At 38.1% G+C, this 14,659-nt stretch overlaps 1 protein-coding gene across 5 annotated transcripts in view; it reads left to right on the top strand.

Annotated features, from left to right (window-relative positions):
• RALBP1 (ralA binding protein 1) overlaps window positions 1-14,659 on the top strand; it is a 32,837-nt gene that overhangs the window by 13,282 nt on the left and 4,896 nt on the right. For 3 of the 5 annotated variants that reach the window (XM_021525166.4, XM_085571936.1, XM_077784332.2), the window contains exons 2-4: window positions 3,153-3,446; window positions 10,683-11,141; window positions 12,942-13,291. In XM_021525166.4, coding sequence (XP_021380841.2) covers window positions 3,203-3,446; window positions 10,683-11,141; window positions 12,942-13,291 — 1,053 coding nt within the window. In that variant the 5' untranslated portion in view covers window positions 3,153-3,202. Of the gene's footprint in view, window positions 1-447; window positions 666-3,152; window positions 3,447-10,324; window positions 10,421-10,682; window positions 11,142-12,941; window positions 13,292-14,659 lie in introns of all 5 variants that reach the window. The other 2 variants (XM_085571935.1, XM_085571937.1) reach the window with 2 other exon arrangements.

Genomic DNA, 14,659 nt, shown 5'->3' with positions numbered 1-14,659 from the left:
GTGAATTTGGTCTTTCAGACTGTGCCTCTCCTTAATGTGTTCATACCGATTTAGATGATACACGGTTGAAAGTGAGATCTATTAAAGCTGGCTGTCAAGTCTCTGTCTTCCCTTTTCTATGGTTTTGCCAAACCTCATCTTTACTTACTAAATATGCAGCTCACACTGAATTTTTTAGGAAAGAGTTCAATTATTTTCAAAAATGAGGCTTGAAAAACCACATTATTTTGCCTGTGCAGGTATCTTCCTTCCTTTCCCCAACCCACTTTCCCGTGCTTAGTCTATGGTCTAGAAAGGTGGTGGTAGCATGATGGCTAGGAGATTTTGTGATAATGGTATACCTTCTTTCCATGTTTAAAATCTCCTAGAATTTAGTCTTTCCTTGGGGGATAGAGGAAAGGTCACTATTCTGTCCATTTCCAGTGAAGTCTTCTATTTTACATCCAGTTATTCTGAAGGCTCGACTCAGTGTTGAACAGGAAGGTGGTTCATGAAACTGCATTTTCAGAGTACTGAAAAAGTAGCTGGGTCTAAGAAGGTGCTTGAACTGCGAGAAGCTCTCTGATCCTGTCATGTAACAGCATTTGTGGCTCCTGTGGAAGAAGAGTCAAATGTCAAGTGAAGGAGAAGTGGTGGGAGTCAAGGAGCCTGCTGTTGGCAGGGGGGTAAGGAAGGGTCTTATGATACTGGGGAGAGACTGAGAGCCAGTGGGAGAAATGGGGACAAGGTAAAAGGATGAGGTACATAATCATGAGGAAAAAAAACAGCAGCAGAGAACATCCAGGAAGAAGTGGGAACTGGTAATTAATCAGATAGAAGAAACAGTGGAGGAAGAAGAGAGCGAGCTTTATCTGCAAGTAAGTGGTGTGCAGCAGGAAAGTAGGAACTGCCCAAATAAAAAACAAGATGAGGGAAAGTTGAAAGCTTGAGTCATAGAGACCAACGCAGATGAAGATCAGATTGTCTGTGATACACTGAGGGTGAAACAGAGTGGTAAGTCAAAACAAGAGCTATGTGAGTACTGACACTTGGTGGTAAAGAAATCAAAGCTTTAAGTTATAAATACTAAGAAATAACTGAAATCCGAGGAGATGAAGCTCTGTGTGCGGCATGACAAAACAAAGGTGCCCAAAGAGGAGGTTGCACTCCTGTCATCGTGGTTCTGCCGCTTCTCTGCTTTTCATTGTTAGTGCTTCTTGAGCTCTTCCACAAGCCAGCTCAGCAGCAGAAGCTTGTTGGAGCACCTAGCAACTTGAATCATCTCAAAAGGAGCAAACTGCTGCAATTGGAGGCAGAGGAGAGTTAATGGGGGAAGTAGTGTGACCTTCCTCATGTGGCAGCAGTGAGTTATTGAATCTCCTGGCACGTGAGAACTGCACGGGTGAAGAGAAGCAGTTTGAGGGAAGGGACCTGCTGCACAGGGGCGGCAGGACTGAAGCAGTAAGAGATTGGGAAGAAAAAGTCTGAGAGGGAGAAGTTGGCTGAAGAGCAAGCCTGTTAGAAATGTTCCTTCCCAAAATGCCTAAAAAGTCCCTGATTTTTTCAGTCTTTTATTGCTGTCAGAAGAAAATTGTAAAAGCCAAAAGAATGTAGAGATTTATCATCACATTATTAAAGTGGAAGAGTTTTTTTTCATTAGGCTTAAAAGCTCTCTTCTGCTGATAGGTCTTGATATAATTTGAGCATCATAGAATTTCTCCCTTATTTAAAGGCCTAGGAAATGATGCATCTAGGAAAGTAATGCTTTTTCTGAAGCTAAAGAAAATAAAAGAAATAAAATAAAAATAAAGAAATAAGAAGCATAAGTACAGTCTTAATTTGTTGCATTTGGAAATACACCCCATTTTCTTAATTTTTAGCCAGTGCCTCTGCTTTAGCTAGAATAAGGAATGAACAGTATTAAATAAAGATTTCATTAATATTTTCTCATCATAATTCTGTGTCTTACCATATTCTATTCAAATTCTGATCTGAGTAACTGGCAATTTCCATAAGCACTCTGAGTGATCTCCTGTAGGGAGATACTGTTGCATACATAGTCTAAAATTTCACTCTGCTCTGCATACAGAGAGCTGAAATATGAGAATTTAAAAAAAAAAATTAAAATGCCAAGCCCCCAAAAAGTGAACAAACCACCCTCCCCAAAACCCACTTAGCTGGACTATAATTATTAACACCATGTCATATTTTTTCTGTATGCTACCAATCTGTAAATAAAAGCCCAGGAGTTGAGTGATACTGCTGAAGAGTGTTGTGGAATGTGTCCTTTGTGACCATTTAGACACAAGGGGCCAAATCCAGCCAAGTGGACTCTGGAGGTGTGGTGTCCCATACAGCATATCCATTCTGTGGAATTTCTGAAGTTTATCTGTGCTAGGAAGAGGTTTTTCTTATGAGTTCCACTGCTGAGAATTTGTGTGTTGGCTTCCTTTAGCAGTTTTTGTATAAGCTTTTATTTGGCCATAACTCCCAAGCAAACAATGTACCAGCATCTGGGTGCAGATGACCTGATACAGCCTCCTCAGAGAGGAAATTGTTGTATACCAGAAAAGCATAATCATTATTTTTTTACCTTATTTAATTTGCAGTAGCATAATTAAGAGATGGATTTGTTTTTGCTGTATTTTGCTTTATTTTATTTCCCTGCTTTATTGCAACAGGCTGGGCAAGTTCTTATTTGCATCTATAAAATATGCTTGGGAAAGAAGAAAATGATCTTTGCCTTAAGGGCAGTGCTCACAAACTGGTTCTGAGCTTCCAGGCAAATCTATCTGATGTCAAAAAAATTTAAAGTTAGCAATCTAACTTGTAATAAATACTACCAGTCAGTATGCAAGCTGCCTATGAATTTTGTAAGAGTTATTTCAACAGTTAAAATATTCAGATACTTAATATATATGTTTTATGTATCATAAAGTAGAAATGGCTAAAATGGCAGATCTCATGTTAATATGGCTCAGGAGTTAGAGAGCAAATTCTGCAAACACTGAGCTTAAGACCTGATGTTATGTTAATTTGTCTTGACAGAAGTTGGAATTCTTGTTATAGAAGATATTGCTGTTTATGATTTCAGGTTAAAGCTCTAAACAAGGAGTTCTGAAACCCATTGCTTAAAATTGTGTGGGTTTTCTTTTTGTTTTCTTTTGATGCAGGTGTGATGGACAGGTAGCAGAAGATTTCACTTTGATATCTGGGTATCAGAATGACCGAGTGCTTCCTGCCTCCCACGAGCAGCCCCAGTGAACACCGTCGGGTAGAACACAGTGGGGGACTTGCTCGTACTCCCAGCTCTGAAGAAATCAGTCCTACAAAATTCCCTGGATTGTACCGCACTGGTGAGCCTTCACCACCTCACGACAGCTTACATGAGCCTCCAGATATAGTATCTGATGATGAAAAGGAGCATGGGAAGAAGAAAGGAAAATTTAAGAAAAAAGAAAAAAGAAGTGAGTAGACTTTGTCTCTTTTTAATTCAGTGCTTTCAAATTCTCTTTTTTCTCTCTCAAAGTTGCTAAGTATTCTCAGTGGGTTCTTTTAAATTTGTTTCAATTTGGAGGAAGTTCATTTGCTACAGACTTTGTGTAGCACCTGTTTCTCTTGCAAAAAACTCCACACCTTAATTTTTTTTTTGTTGTGCAATACAGGTGCCAACGATGTGCCCAGAATTACTAATAGATGCATTTCTCCAAAACCTTTCATGATGCATTGGTAAATCCTGGCATGGGGTGGTTCTTCATGTTCTAAGTGGAGGTTTTCAAATGTGTTTCCAAATACATCCGTTTTTAATCATAGCTGAGTTGCTAGCTAGAATAAAACTTAGTGTCTTATCTGAATTGTACACTTGTGCATTTGGAAGAACCAGTTTCAACAACTGTAGCCCTTTTCATATGTGTCTCCCTTACTCAGTATTTGCCTTGTTCAGTGTATCATCCCAAGTTTTCATGTGCACACTGCACCATTTTTTGTGCAGTCATAAAACCTGTCTTTTTTTTCTCTAGCTTTTCAGTTTAGTCTGATCATGCAGTTTCCTCCAACAGTGCCAAAGTATTATTGCAGAGATCAAAAATGTGGAAACCAACAGTGAGATCTGAATTTTCCAGAACTCGCTGAGCAAAGGTTAGAAGAAGGTAAAGCTTTGACTATAGAATCCTTTGTCAGTGTATCAGTATCCAGAGTGGAAATTTCTTAAATGTTTACCCCTCCTCCAAAACAACACAACTCTTACTTCGCGCCTTTAGATCTGTGCAGAAAAATTTTGAAATATGAAATAATTTTTATTCAAGGAAGTTTTTCTACATATTCTGAAAGAGCAAAGCACTTGAAATACTAAGCTGATACTGAGCACTCTCAGTACCAGAATGACCCTTCCTGTCCAAGTCTTTGAAACATAAATATCACAGCCCAAGTGCTAGTACTTTGTAAGTGATGTTTATTTTAGCAAAATTTCAAAATGTCTCTATCTCTGATGCCAGTCTATCCTGCTACTTCTTACATGTGGAATTTGGAAGATCAGAAACAGTGGGACAGCACACAGCATTCTGTTAGAATTAATATGGTGACTATTTATAATGTGCATGCACATATTTAAAGAATCACTCCTTAAGAATCTGCTGTCAATGCACTGCTTTTAATCAAACCAGTTTCCTGGAATGCAGGAATTGTTTCTACCACAGTTTAGAAGGACTATGGCTATTTTAACTAAAAACTGTGTGCCTAAAGAATACTGTAACTCAAAACACATCCTCAAGTTAAAACCAACAGCTAGAATTCCTACAGGTTCTAAGAAAAGTGATTCCTTAGTGATTTTCTCTAATGTAAACAATATTGACCTAATACAGATTACTGGATTGGCAATGAAAATTTGGTATTGATTGGATAGGTCTAAATTCAGGCTGTCAGTAGTTGCTTTTTTACTGTCGAGCTTTCTGTTAGAGCTCTGCATTGCACACCTCTAAATCTGGAATTGGTACCTGCCAATATTTTGCATCGTGTGGATTTCTTTGTATGGAATTCAGGATGTCTCATGGTGATAGTGTAGCTGAAGGCTGTTAGAAGGAAAAATGCTACTTCAGCAAATCCACACAGGTCTGTGCACATTGGCACTGCAACTGTTTTTTTCCACAAGAGAATGCAACACATTTTATAGCTGATGTAAAGCAATTTCTGTTACTTAAAAGAAATTTTAAAGGTATGAAAAAATTCTCAAAGAAGACAAAAATGCAAAACTTGGGAAGAAGAAAATCATCTCTTTCAGCACTTATGTAAAGGGCATTCAGTGTTTCTTGGCCCTAATACATGTGTGTCATATAATTGCCAGTCAGATAGAAGAGTAAGTTACATACCAAGCTTTCAGTACATCTCATACACTCAAAAAATAATCAATATTGTAATACTGTAAATTGTAATATTTGTGACTATACCCTCAACAGACACTTTACCTGTCTAAATTACAAGTGTTCTGTACAGTTGCTTATCATGGTAGATTTTAAGTTTTCCTTCCAGATTTGGCTTTTGTTATTCCTCCCATCCTTTTGATTCTTCATTTTATTTCACCTTTTCAGTTCTGTTGTATGTCTTTAGATTGATTGTTTCTTTTCATTTTTTCTGGCTACATGCTTTGGTTTTGAGCAGGGCACAACCTGCCATTATCATGCAGTTTGGGGTATAAACAAATATAACTGAAAATGTCAAAGAAAAAAAGACAAGTTAACATTACATTATGACAGAGTGTTTGTTGAACTTGCAATATTAGTGAATTAAGGACAAGGTCATTCTAACACCTGAAACTGTATCTAAGTTTAATCCCACAAAAGTCTTGAGCTATTTTGATAATATTCTAAATGTAAACTTCAGAAGTGCTTGAAGAGCAGCAGGGAAGGGAAGGTTAAATATCCCAAAGTTACTCAGTTTAGTTTTTCAGGTAAATAATTTCTTCAAGAGTAATGTACTCTTAGCTTCATTATTATCACCAATATCAAAAACCATTTTTGTATGCTAAGAAAATATCCTTTTCCATATTTTTCTATATAGACATAGTTATTTAATGATTTGATTTTTTCATGTTAGTGTCAGTAACCTAACAATACACAGCAATTATTCTGGGGGCAAAGTGCTAAAAATGTTTTGGAGCTAATAGAAAATTCAATGGAATATTGTTTTTTATGTGGAATATCAGCTACTGGAAAAATGTTAAAGACACTAATTTTTATTCTCCCCTCTTTTATGATAGACTGGATGTTGGTTGGCTGTAGAGTGAGTTAGGTTAGGGGACTTTCTAGAGATCAAAAGGAATTTTCTTTTTACTGGCATAGTTTTAAATCATATCAGTTCCCTGACTCAAGCAGAACTTGTCCTGTGACAGCAGGAGAACAAATGTGGATCTTTGTTAAGCAGTAATGGATTATCTGAGACAGCAACCACTGTAATTGATTTTTGAAAATGTTTAACCACCTGTCACTAATCACGTGTTGATAAAGCCGTAAATGCAGTTCCTTGCAGAAGAAAAATGTTATGATAAAATACTTCTGAAGAGGCTCTTTACCCATTAGAATTTCTGTAGATAAAGAGTCTGTATGTAGCAGATCTTACTCTGCTTATTCATTTTACTTCTGAGATTGATGCTGGTGAGCAGGATGGGTTCAATATGCAGCTAGGATTTTGTGTTTACAAGAATCTTGATTTTCTTTGTACAATTATCAAGAAAACTGAGAAGTGTTGAATGGTACTGTGCTATCATATGAAAGGTTAGTAGGATCATTGGTATGCACTCTTCAGAAAATTTCAGGAAATATTTGTGAAGACCAGATCCTTAATGTGTTGGACAGAGGGTCCTGTATATTCTTTTGGTATGTAGATGAGGACTAAAGCGAACCACTGCTATTGTAAACAAAATTGTTTTTACTGTCTGGTGTGTGGAGAAGCTCTGAATACACTTTTCAGATCTACAAACTAAGAAGTTATTAGATTTTTTTATACCTGATAAAGATTAGAGGCTCTTCATATCAGGGTTTCTCTTTGGGATAAATAGGGTGTGCTGCCACATCCTGTTCTGCTGACAAATCATTGTGTGTCTCTGTATACCACTGTGTATTTATCTAGCAAAGCATCATTTGCAGATAGTTTGAAAGTCTGCCTTTCAATGCCAGTGATTATTTCAAGTCAAAATAAAGTAAGACAGATTTCTTATTTCAGCTTCATTTGCTCTGCTGTCAGGGTGCTGCAGAGTAATCTAAATGCAGAATTTGTTTGGAGTGCTGTGCTGACATCAGTGAATTAAGTGAATATTAAAGACCAACTGATCTAATTGAAAGTTGGATAGTGAGTGTTAGTAGTGTCTGTAAGGTGGAAGTTGCTGTTGATAATAAAAATGCATCTTGTGGGCAAAGAGAGGAAATAGAAGCCATCTATCCAAGTTCATTGTGCATTTGTGTGTCTTAGTTTTACTTAGAAATGCTGTACAATCTGATGACAATCCCTCTGACAAACTGATATCAAATGCTTGCACTGCACTTCAGTCATATTTGACCTACTAATCTTTCATATGTAAAAGCCATCCGTGTTTTCTTTCAATGAATTAATTACAGATACTGCAGATTTCCATGGGGAGCCAAATCAGCTGTAGAGTTACAAATTACTTAAAAACCCATCAGAGACCCAATGGACAAAATATCTCTTGCAGTAGGTTTGATAAGTAGTAGTTCTGAATAATGCCACCCTTGGAGTTAATAATAAATTCTACAGCATGACTTTAGAGCTTTGTAGTGAGAACACAGAAGTATTCCCAAGTATGCAGACTGATAGAGTCAATGGACTTGCTGCATGACAAAGATTATAAGCCTGTAAACTACATTTTTCCAGAGTAATGCTGGAATGTTGTTATTATTATTATTATTATTTTCACAAGGGTGTTTTCTAATTCTCAGTAAGATAAAGGAATTTCAAACATTACATTAAATGAAATGTAACTTGAAGCATTACATCTAAAATAACTGCAATGAAAGCATGCTTATGGAAGGAAGGTCTAACAAAGGAACTGACAGATTATACTGTGTCATTATGATGGTGAAATTGGAGTATTTATTACATTAGTACTGTTCTCATATAGATGGAGGGAAATGTCAGTGGTATAGAGTAGAGTGATGGGAAAATGGAGAAGTCTTGTTTCCTCAAGATGGAAATGTTGTTTCCTTAAGACTTCCAGTAGTAATAGTCTATTACTATAGCCTATTATATATATATAGGCTATAGTAATAGTCTATATTACTACTGGAAATCTTGAGGAAACAGTGGACAGAAATGCCAGTTTACTATACCCTAGGTAATACTCTTTGCATATTTAAAATTGTCTGATTTTTCAAGCACTTTTGGTAATTTTTCTTCTGCATAAACTTGTTTATATTTCAGTATATTGTATCACTGTTGAAAGGGATACAGCAATTTTATAACCAAAAGTATAGTAAAGAAAATCAGGCTATTCTTGAGAGACATACAGATCCTCTCTTGGTATGGGTGGGATATTCTGTGTGAATCTGTATTAGCATATGTTTCTAAACTTTGTTGACTTATGTTACTGAGACAGTTTTAAAAGGCTGGGTTTGTATTTAACTTGCTCCTTCTTGTCTTCTTGTGAATTCAAGAAATACCAGTTTTGGTAATGTGCTCTTGCTGGTGTTACATTACCACAGATCTAGGAAGGCACTGGGGCTTGTGTTGCAGAGTGGAGTGTTGGGACATGTGAGCAGTGCTCTGTTGGTGGCATCAACCTCCCAGCCTGTGTTCCAGTGCTGACACTTCCTGGTGTGCATGTGGGAACCCCACACTGTGTGACTAGGAGCTGTCCCAGCTATCCAGGAGGAAAGACTGAGGGCAGATTGTTCCAGGCTCTCTCTGGGGGACATCTGCCTCTCTGTTTGGTAATTACATCTCTGAAGTTCATCTTGAACCTTGGTGCTAGGCCTGTCTCGTTCTCATAAAACACAGTGAAGATGTGTGCTCCTGCTTTGTCCTGTTGCTGGTGGATCCGCAGTTGCTTCTGTACCAGAGTGAGATTTGAATCTTTGCCCATTTCTGGGTTTAGGTTGCAAAAACCAGTAAATGACATAACCAGTAAGAAGGGAGGAGAAGACCTGGCTGCTGATTGGCCTTCAGTTAACATTTGCATTTTTATGTTAAGATTCACTTGAACAGGAACAGTTCTACAGTCTTTTCAGTCTTCTAGAAAAGTGTGTTTGGTAGTCCTAGGGAAGAGTATCTGCTGCAAAGACTGAGCTGATTCAACAATTGTAATTATTTTATGGTAGTGCCGTGTTCTAATACATGTATTTGTTTGACAATTACAAGCCATCTTCTACAGAGCAGTCAAGGAGGCTTCAAAATAGAGACAGTTCTTTTATATGCTAAAAAAATACTGAAAAACTCGGCAGTCTGGTATAGTTCAGAATTGGAAGAAGGAAGACTAAATGCCCCCTGGTTCTTCTGCAGATATTCCACTTGGAAGAAATTACATATCTCATGCGTGATATGCTCGCATATTATCAAGAGGGTAATTTTTCTCTACCCAAAACTATTCAGGCAGCAAGAGCACTTGGCTGTCAGTGCTGCCTCACTCAAGCAGAGGCTCTGCCTGTAGGTAGTGGAAGAGCCTCAAAGGGCTCTTAATGAGGGTTTGCTGCCCAGTGCCTTGGGGAACCTGGCTGGTGCAGACGGCGTGTCAGATGTCACCTTCGTTGACCAGGTTTCAGGATTATTTTTCTTATATGGGGTACTGTGTATGTATAATTGGAATTAGTGGACTTGAAAGTTGTGTTGGATTGCATGTTGCTGGGTTTGTTTGTGGGGTTTTTTTTTTGTTGGTGTGTTTGTTGGGGTTTTTTTGTAATCCACCTTTAAAGACTTTTGTGTTCTTGCCTGAAGGTGAGGCAGGGCGTAGTGACTGCAGAGGCGTAGTGACTTAAAAGCACCTGGTGCATGTTTTAGACGGCACTTGGACGTTTGCTGCTGGAATGGTGTGCTCAGCCCAGGGACTTGTTTGAATCTCTCCCATGTGCTTTTTAAGGCAAATCTGCACTTTCATGGGCAGGTATTGTTCTAGTGTTACTGGAATTGTGTTATTCATCTAGTGAAAAGTAAGTGCTAGTGCTTTTTTGGTTTATGTTTGGGGTTGGTTTTTTGTATTTTATTTGAGGCTGAAACTTTATTAACTTTGTACTTGTCTTTAAATTCATATAAGTGGCTGGAGTTTAGTTTGTTGTTAATTGAAATTTGTTAGACTTCTGTGTATGCAGTAGATGATCCTTAACAGCAACTCTTATACTGTTGATTACAGGAACATAGAGAAGTTGCCAGACAGTTGTTTTTATTTTGCATTTCCTTGACTATTAGATGGGAATCTAGCCCATAAAGATGGACATAGCCATTATGAGTAAGTATATTAAGTATTCATTGTTTAGATTGTTCAGGAGCTCTGTGGCTTATCTTTGATGTAATTATACAACTTGATTTAATCCTTGTCTACTCAAGTGTGTAACAACTAAAGAAAACCTTCTGAGGAGTCAGACGGGCACTGTTTTTTAGTTCATGTTGCTTCTTCCTTCTCCTCCTTACATGCAATTTCTTGTTGTTGCTGTCAGGAAAGTAAACAGACTCACAGCTGTCCCCTTCCCTTCTCCTGCTTTGCCCAATAGCGGAAGGTTATGCTGCGTTTCAAGAGGACAGTTCCGGTGATGAAGCTGAAAGTCCTTCCAAGTTGAAGCGGTCCAAGGGAATACATGTCTTCAAGAAACCCAGCTTTTCCAAAAAGAAGGAGAAGGATTTTAAAATAAAAGAGAAACCCAAAGATGAAAAACACAAGGAAGAAAAACATAAGGAAGACAAACACAAAGAGAAAAAGTCAAAAGATTTAACTGCAGCAGATGTTGTAAAACAGTGGAAAGAGAAGAAGAAAAAGAAAAAGCCAATTCAAGAGACAGAGATACCTCAAGTGGATGTTCCAAGTCACAGACCCGTGTTTGGCATTCCTTTGTCTGATGCGGTAGACAGGACCATGATGTATGATGGCATCCGCCTGCCAGCAGTTTTCCGTGAATGTATAGATTACATAGAGAAGTATGGCATGAAATGTGAAGGCATCTACAGAGTTTCAGGTACTCTGGGCACACTGACATGCAGGTTCCTAAGGTCTTTACTTGCAATTTTCTCATTATTTTATCACTTCCAACATCTAGGTACACTGTTTATAGCTCCATTAATTATCCAGAAGGTAATCAGGTAGCCAAAGTTAAGCAAACTTGTAGGTCTGATGTACCAGAAATAATTGGTAATGTGGTGGTACTACTTAATGGCAGTGAAAACACACCTATTTTGGCCTTTTGTCATGGGATGGTAGCAGTCAGTAAAACGTGTTCGTATGGCCAACTTATATTCTTTTTCTTCTGCTTTAGAAATACAATTGTAGCTGATTGCAAAAGCGAAGATGAGCTATAACCATTTTATTGCTTATGCTTCCCACTAAGTTGCTTTTTCCAGTTACTCCCATTGTATATTTTTTTCTTGAAAACTTAATTTTCTTTCACCAAATTTGCTAATAAGCAGAAAATGCAAGTTTCACTAAGGTTAGCAACAGCAGCTAATTAACTGTGGTAATTGTGTAACACCAGCTTACATAAGTGAAACCTCAGTTTTAGTCACGTTAGACAAAAGAGTCACTTTATTTGTGAACTGCACCAGAAATGCAGCTCCTGTAAGTACTTTTGTGGGTATATTGGAGGGGACAAGAACAAGCAAGGAAAGGAATTTCAGAAAAAGCATTTTGAATCAAGTTACCCAGCACAGTAAACCAGTAATGAAATTATTTTAAATGCTTCATTAGCTGTCTTCATGCTGTCCATCTGCATGGTGTTTGGTAGGCATGCAGAAATACTACAGCACCTTAAGCAGTTGCTTAGTCCTGCCTAGTGACACGTTTTGTTTGCATTTTTTTTTTTTTTACACATGATGTGTTCAGAATTTTCACAGGTGTGTTTTCCTTAATTTCTGCCGTGTCTTTTGTACCTGTTCTCCAGTGCAACAGCTCCCTCTTGTGCGTGTAGGATTTTTTAAATTGGGAGCTCAGAGAGAGCACTGCCATGCCTTAGTGGCCTGCAGCTGTTGCAATGGCTCATTTTGGCCATGAAACTGAGCGTGTTTTCCTGGCATTTTCCAGGGGCTGAGTGTGCCCAGTTGTGCTCATTGAGTATGAGCCAAGCCAGGGCTGTGCACCAAGTTGATGTAACCTGAGTGGGTGTTTGAGCTGCAAGAATGAAATTTCCCCAAGCTTAGGAAGATTGGAATGTCACTGAGTTTATACAAACACCTTGTAGAAAATCTTGGCTGGGTTGAATAATTGTGAACAAACTTTTAATCATGTGGTGCCTCAAATCAAGGATTCTATGTGAGATTCCTCTGCTGAGGAGGGCCAGCTGGAAAACTGGAAACTAAAAAGTGTGGGATTTGTTTTGACAAAAGAAAGCTGTTATAGGTAGAGCTTGTTGCACAGCATCTGAACTAAAAGCATATTTGCTGCCTGGGGTCGGGATGGATAATTGAACAGCCAGAAAGAAACATAATGCAAATACACAATTGACCTTGAGTTCCCCAGCCTTTCCTCACCTTATTTTATGTTTCTTGATGAAAGCGAATGCTGGCACCAGTTCTGATTCAGAGCTCTGTCAGTCCTTTGGTTTTGCTTCATAGGAGTAGTCAGTACTTTTAGAACCAGTGACCATGTAATTTTGAGTCACGATTTTCACTTTGTTGCATGTGGATAACTTCTAGAAGGTGTTTCTTAATTACCCTAAATTGTAAGGAGAGGTAAAATAAATGCATCTCTAAAAAAAAAAGTATAAATATAACTATTAGACATTTACAGTCAAAATTCTCTTAATTCTTGATCTAACTATTTTAAGGAATAAAATCAAAAGTTGACGAGCTGAAGGCAGCCTATGATTGTGAAGAATCTCCAAACCTGGAAGAATATGAGCCCAATACAGTCGCCAGCTTGCTCAAACAATACCTACGGGAACTGCCTGAAAATCTGCTTACCAAAGAGCTCATGCCCCGCTTTGAAGATGCTTGTGGAAAGAGCACAGAAGCTGAGAAAGTTCAGGAGTGCCAGAGGCTGCTCAAAGAGCTGCCAGAGTGTAACCATCTCCTGATTTCTTGGCTGATTGTGCATATGGACCATGTTATTGCAAAGGAACTGGAAACTAAAATGAACATCCAGAATATTTCTATAGTGCTCAGCCCTACTGTCCAGGTACGTGCACCACACAGGGAGGCTTAGAGCACAACTGCCGCCCAAGAAAGATTTCTTTGTAGGAATTCTTTTGCAGGTGGGAATTGTGTATTGTCTGATAGAGTTTAGCTAAATTACAGCTCCTGTTTATGCCTCAGGAACCTGAAGTGCTGGGAAGGGGGGAACAAAAGACTTTCTGCATGTGGGCTTGCATACTGTAGGTCTGATATTTGGGTTATTATCAGAGTATTAAAAAGACTGCTGTCTTTCACTTCTGTCAAGAGAAGTCATTTAATGTTGATTTTGTTCAATAATTCATACAGATACACAATTTCTGTGGAGTTTTGATTCAGTGATAGTTTAGTTAAGCTATTGTTGCTTAATTTTAATATCAAGTTAATGAACCCTGTGTTGCACATAGATCTTCCTGGTGCAGTAATGACTTAGGTAAAATGACTTTGTTCTCTGCAGCCAAATGGCTGGGGAATAACAACTGACTTGGTTTTCCAGTTCCATTTTGTGGTTTCTGGATTGCTTGATTCCTTAATGGACATCTTGGAAATATTTAAATAAACACAGCTCAGAATTAGTCCTGTGCATGATGAAAATGTGGCATTATTTGGTGTGGATCTTCTAGAGGAAATCCCACAAGTTAGGAAAGCCTTACTTTATAATTAGGAGTCCAAGTGGAAACCCAATAGCAGAAGGGCCAGCTGTTTTTCCTGGCTTTTTTGCTATGCCAGGTATCTCTCTAGCTAGAAAAAGACGTAACAATTAGGGTAAAACAGGCTGAATCATGTTTTCTTGGTACCTAAGATCTTAGCAATTGAAGTGCAGGTAGTGACAGAACTCCAATATTTGTTTCAGGATAATTTTTTAAATGTTAATGGAAGATAAAGTATCAAAATAAATATACTTGCTTCTGTCTCAGGTTAAAACAAGGAATATAGTAAAAGATGCTTTCATACTACTTTTTCCTACTATATTAAATCATCTGAGAGAGAAACTGTAGAGAATACTTAAAGGTTGGGGGAAGAGAGAGAAGGTGTAGCCAGCCATCAGATATAACACAGTAGGGCTGATGTTCTCTTTTACTATCTTTACACGAGTACAAAGACTTAATAAAATGCATTTCTATGTCTACCAGGAATGGAAATAATTCTGGTAGGTTAAGAGATGTGAAGATGCTGAGTTTAGTATGAAAATCCCTCAAATGCACAGATAAGAGAAACAGTGAAGTGATCCCTTGAGGCCAGCACCACATTGTTGAAAGTAAAGATAATTTTCAATGCAGATTAAAATCTCAATACAAACTGAGATGACTGTGGCTCACAGAAAGGCTTAAAAGCTGCTGTTTCTGGAGGACTTTGCAGATAAAGATGATGTGAA

Source organism: Lonchura striata, chromosome 2 (assembly GCF_050655825.1).
Source record: "Lonchura striata isolate lonStrDom1 chromosome 2, ASM5065582v1, whole genome shotgun sequence".
In the NCBI taxonomy this organism is placed as follows: domain Eukaryota; kingdom Metazoa; phylum Chordata; class Aves; order Passeriformes; family Estrildidae; genus Lonchura; species Lonchura striata.
Note: the sequence above shows the minus strand (reverse complement) of the source record. Positions and strands in the feature narration are given on the sequence as shown.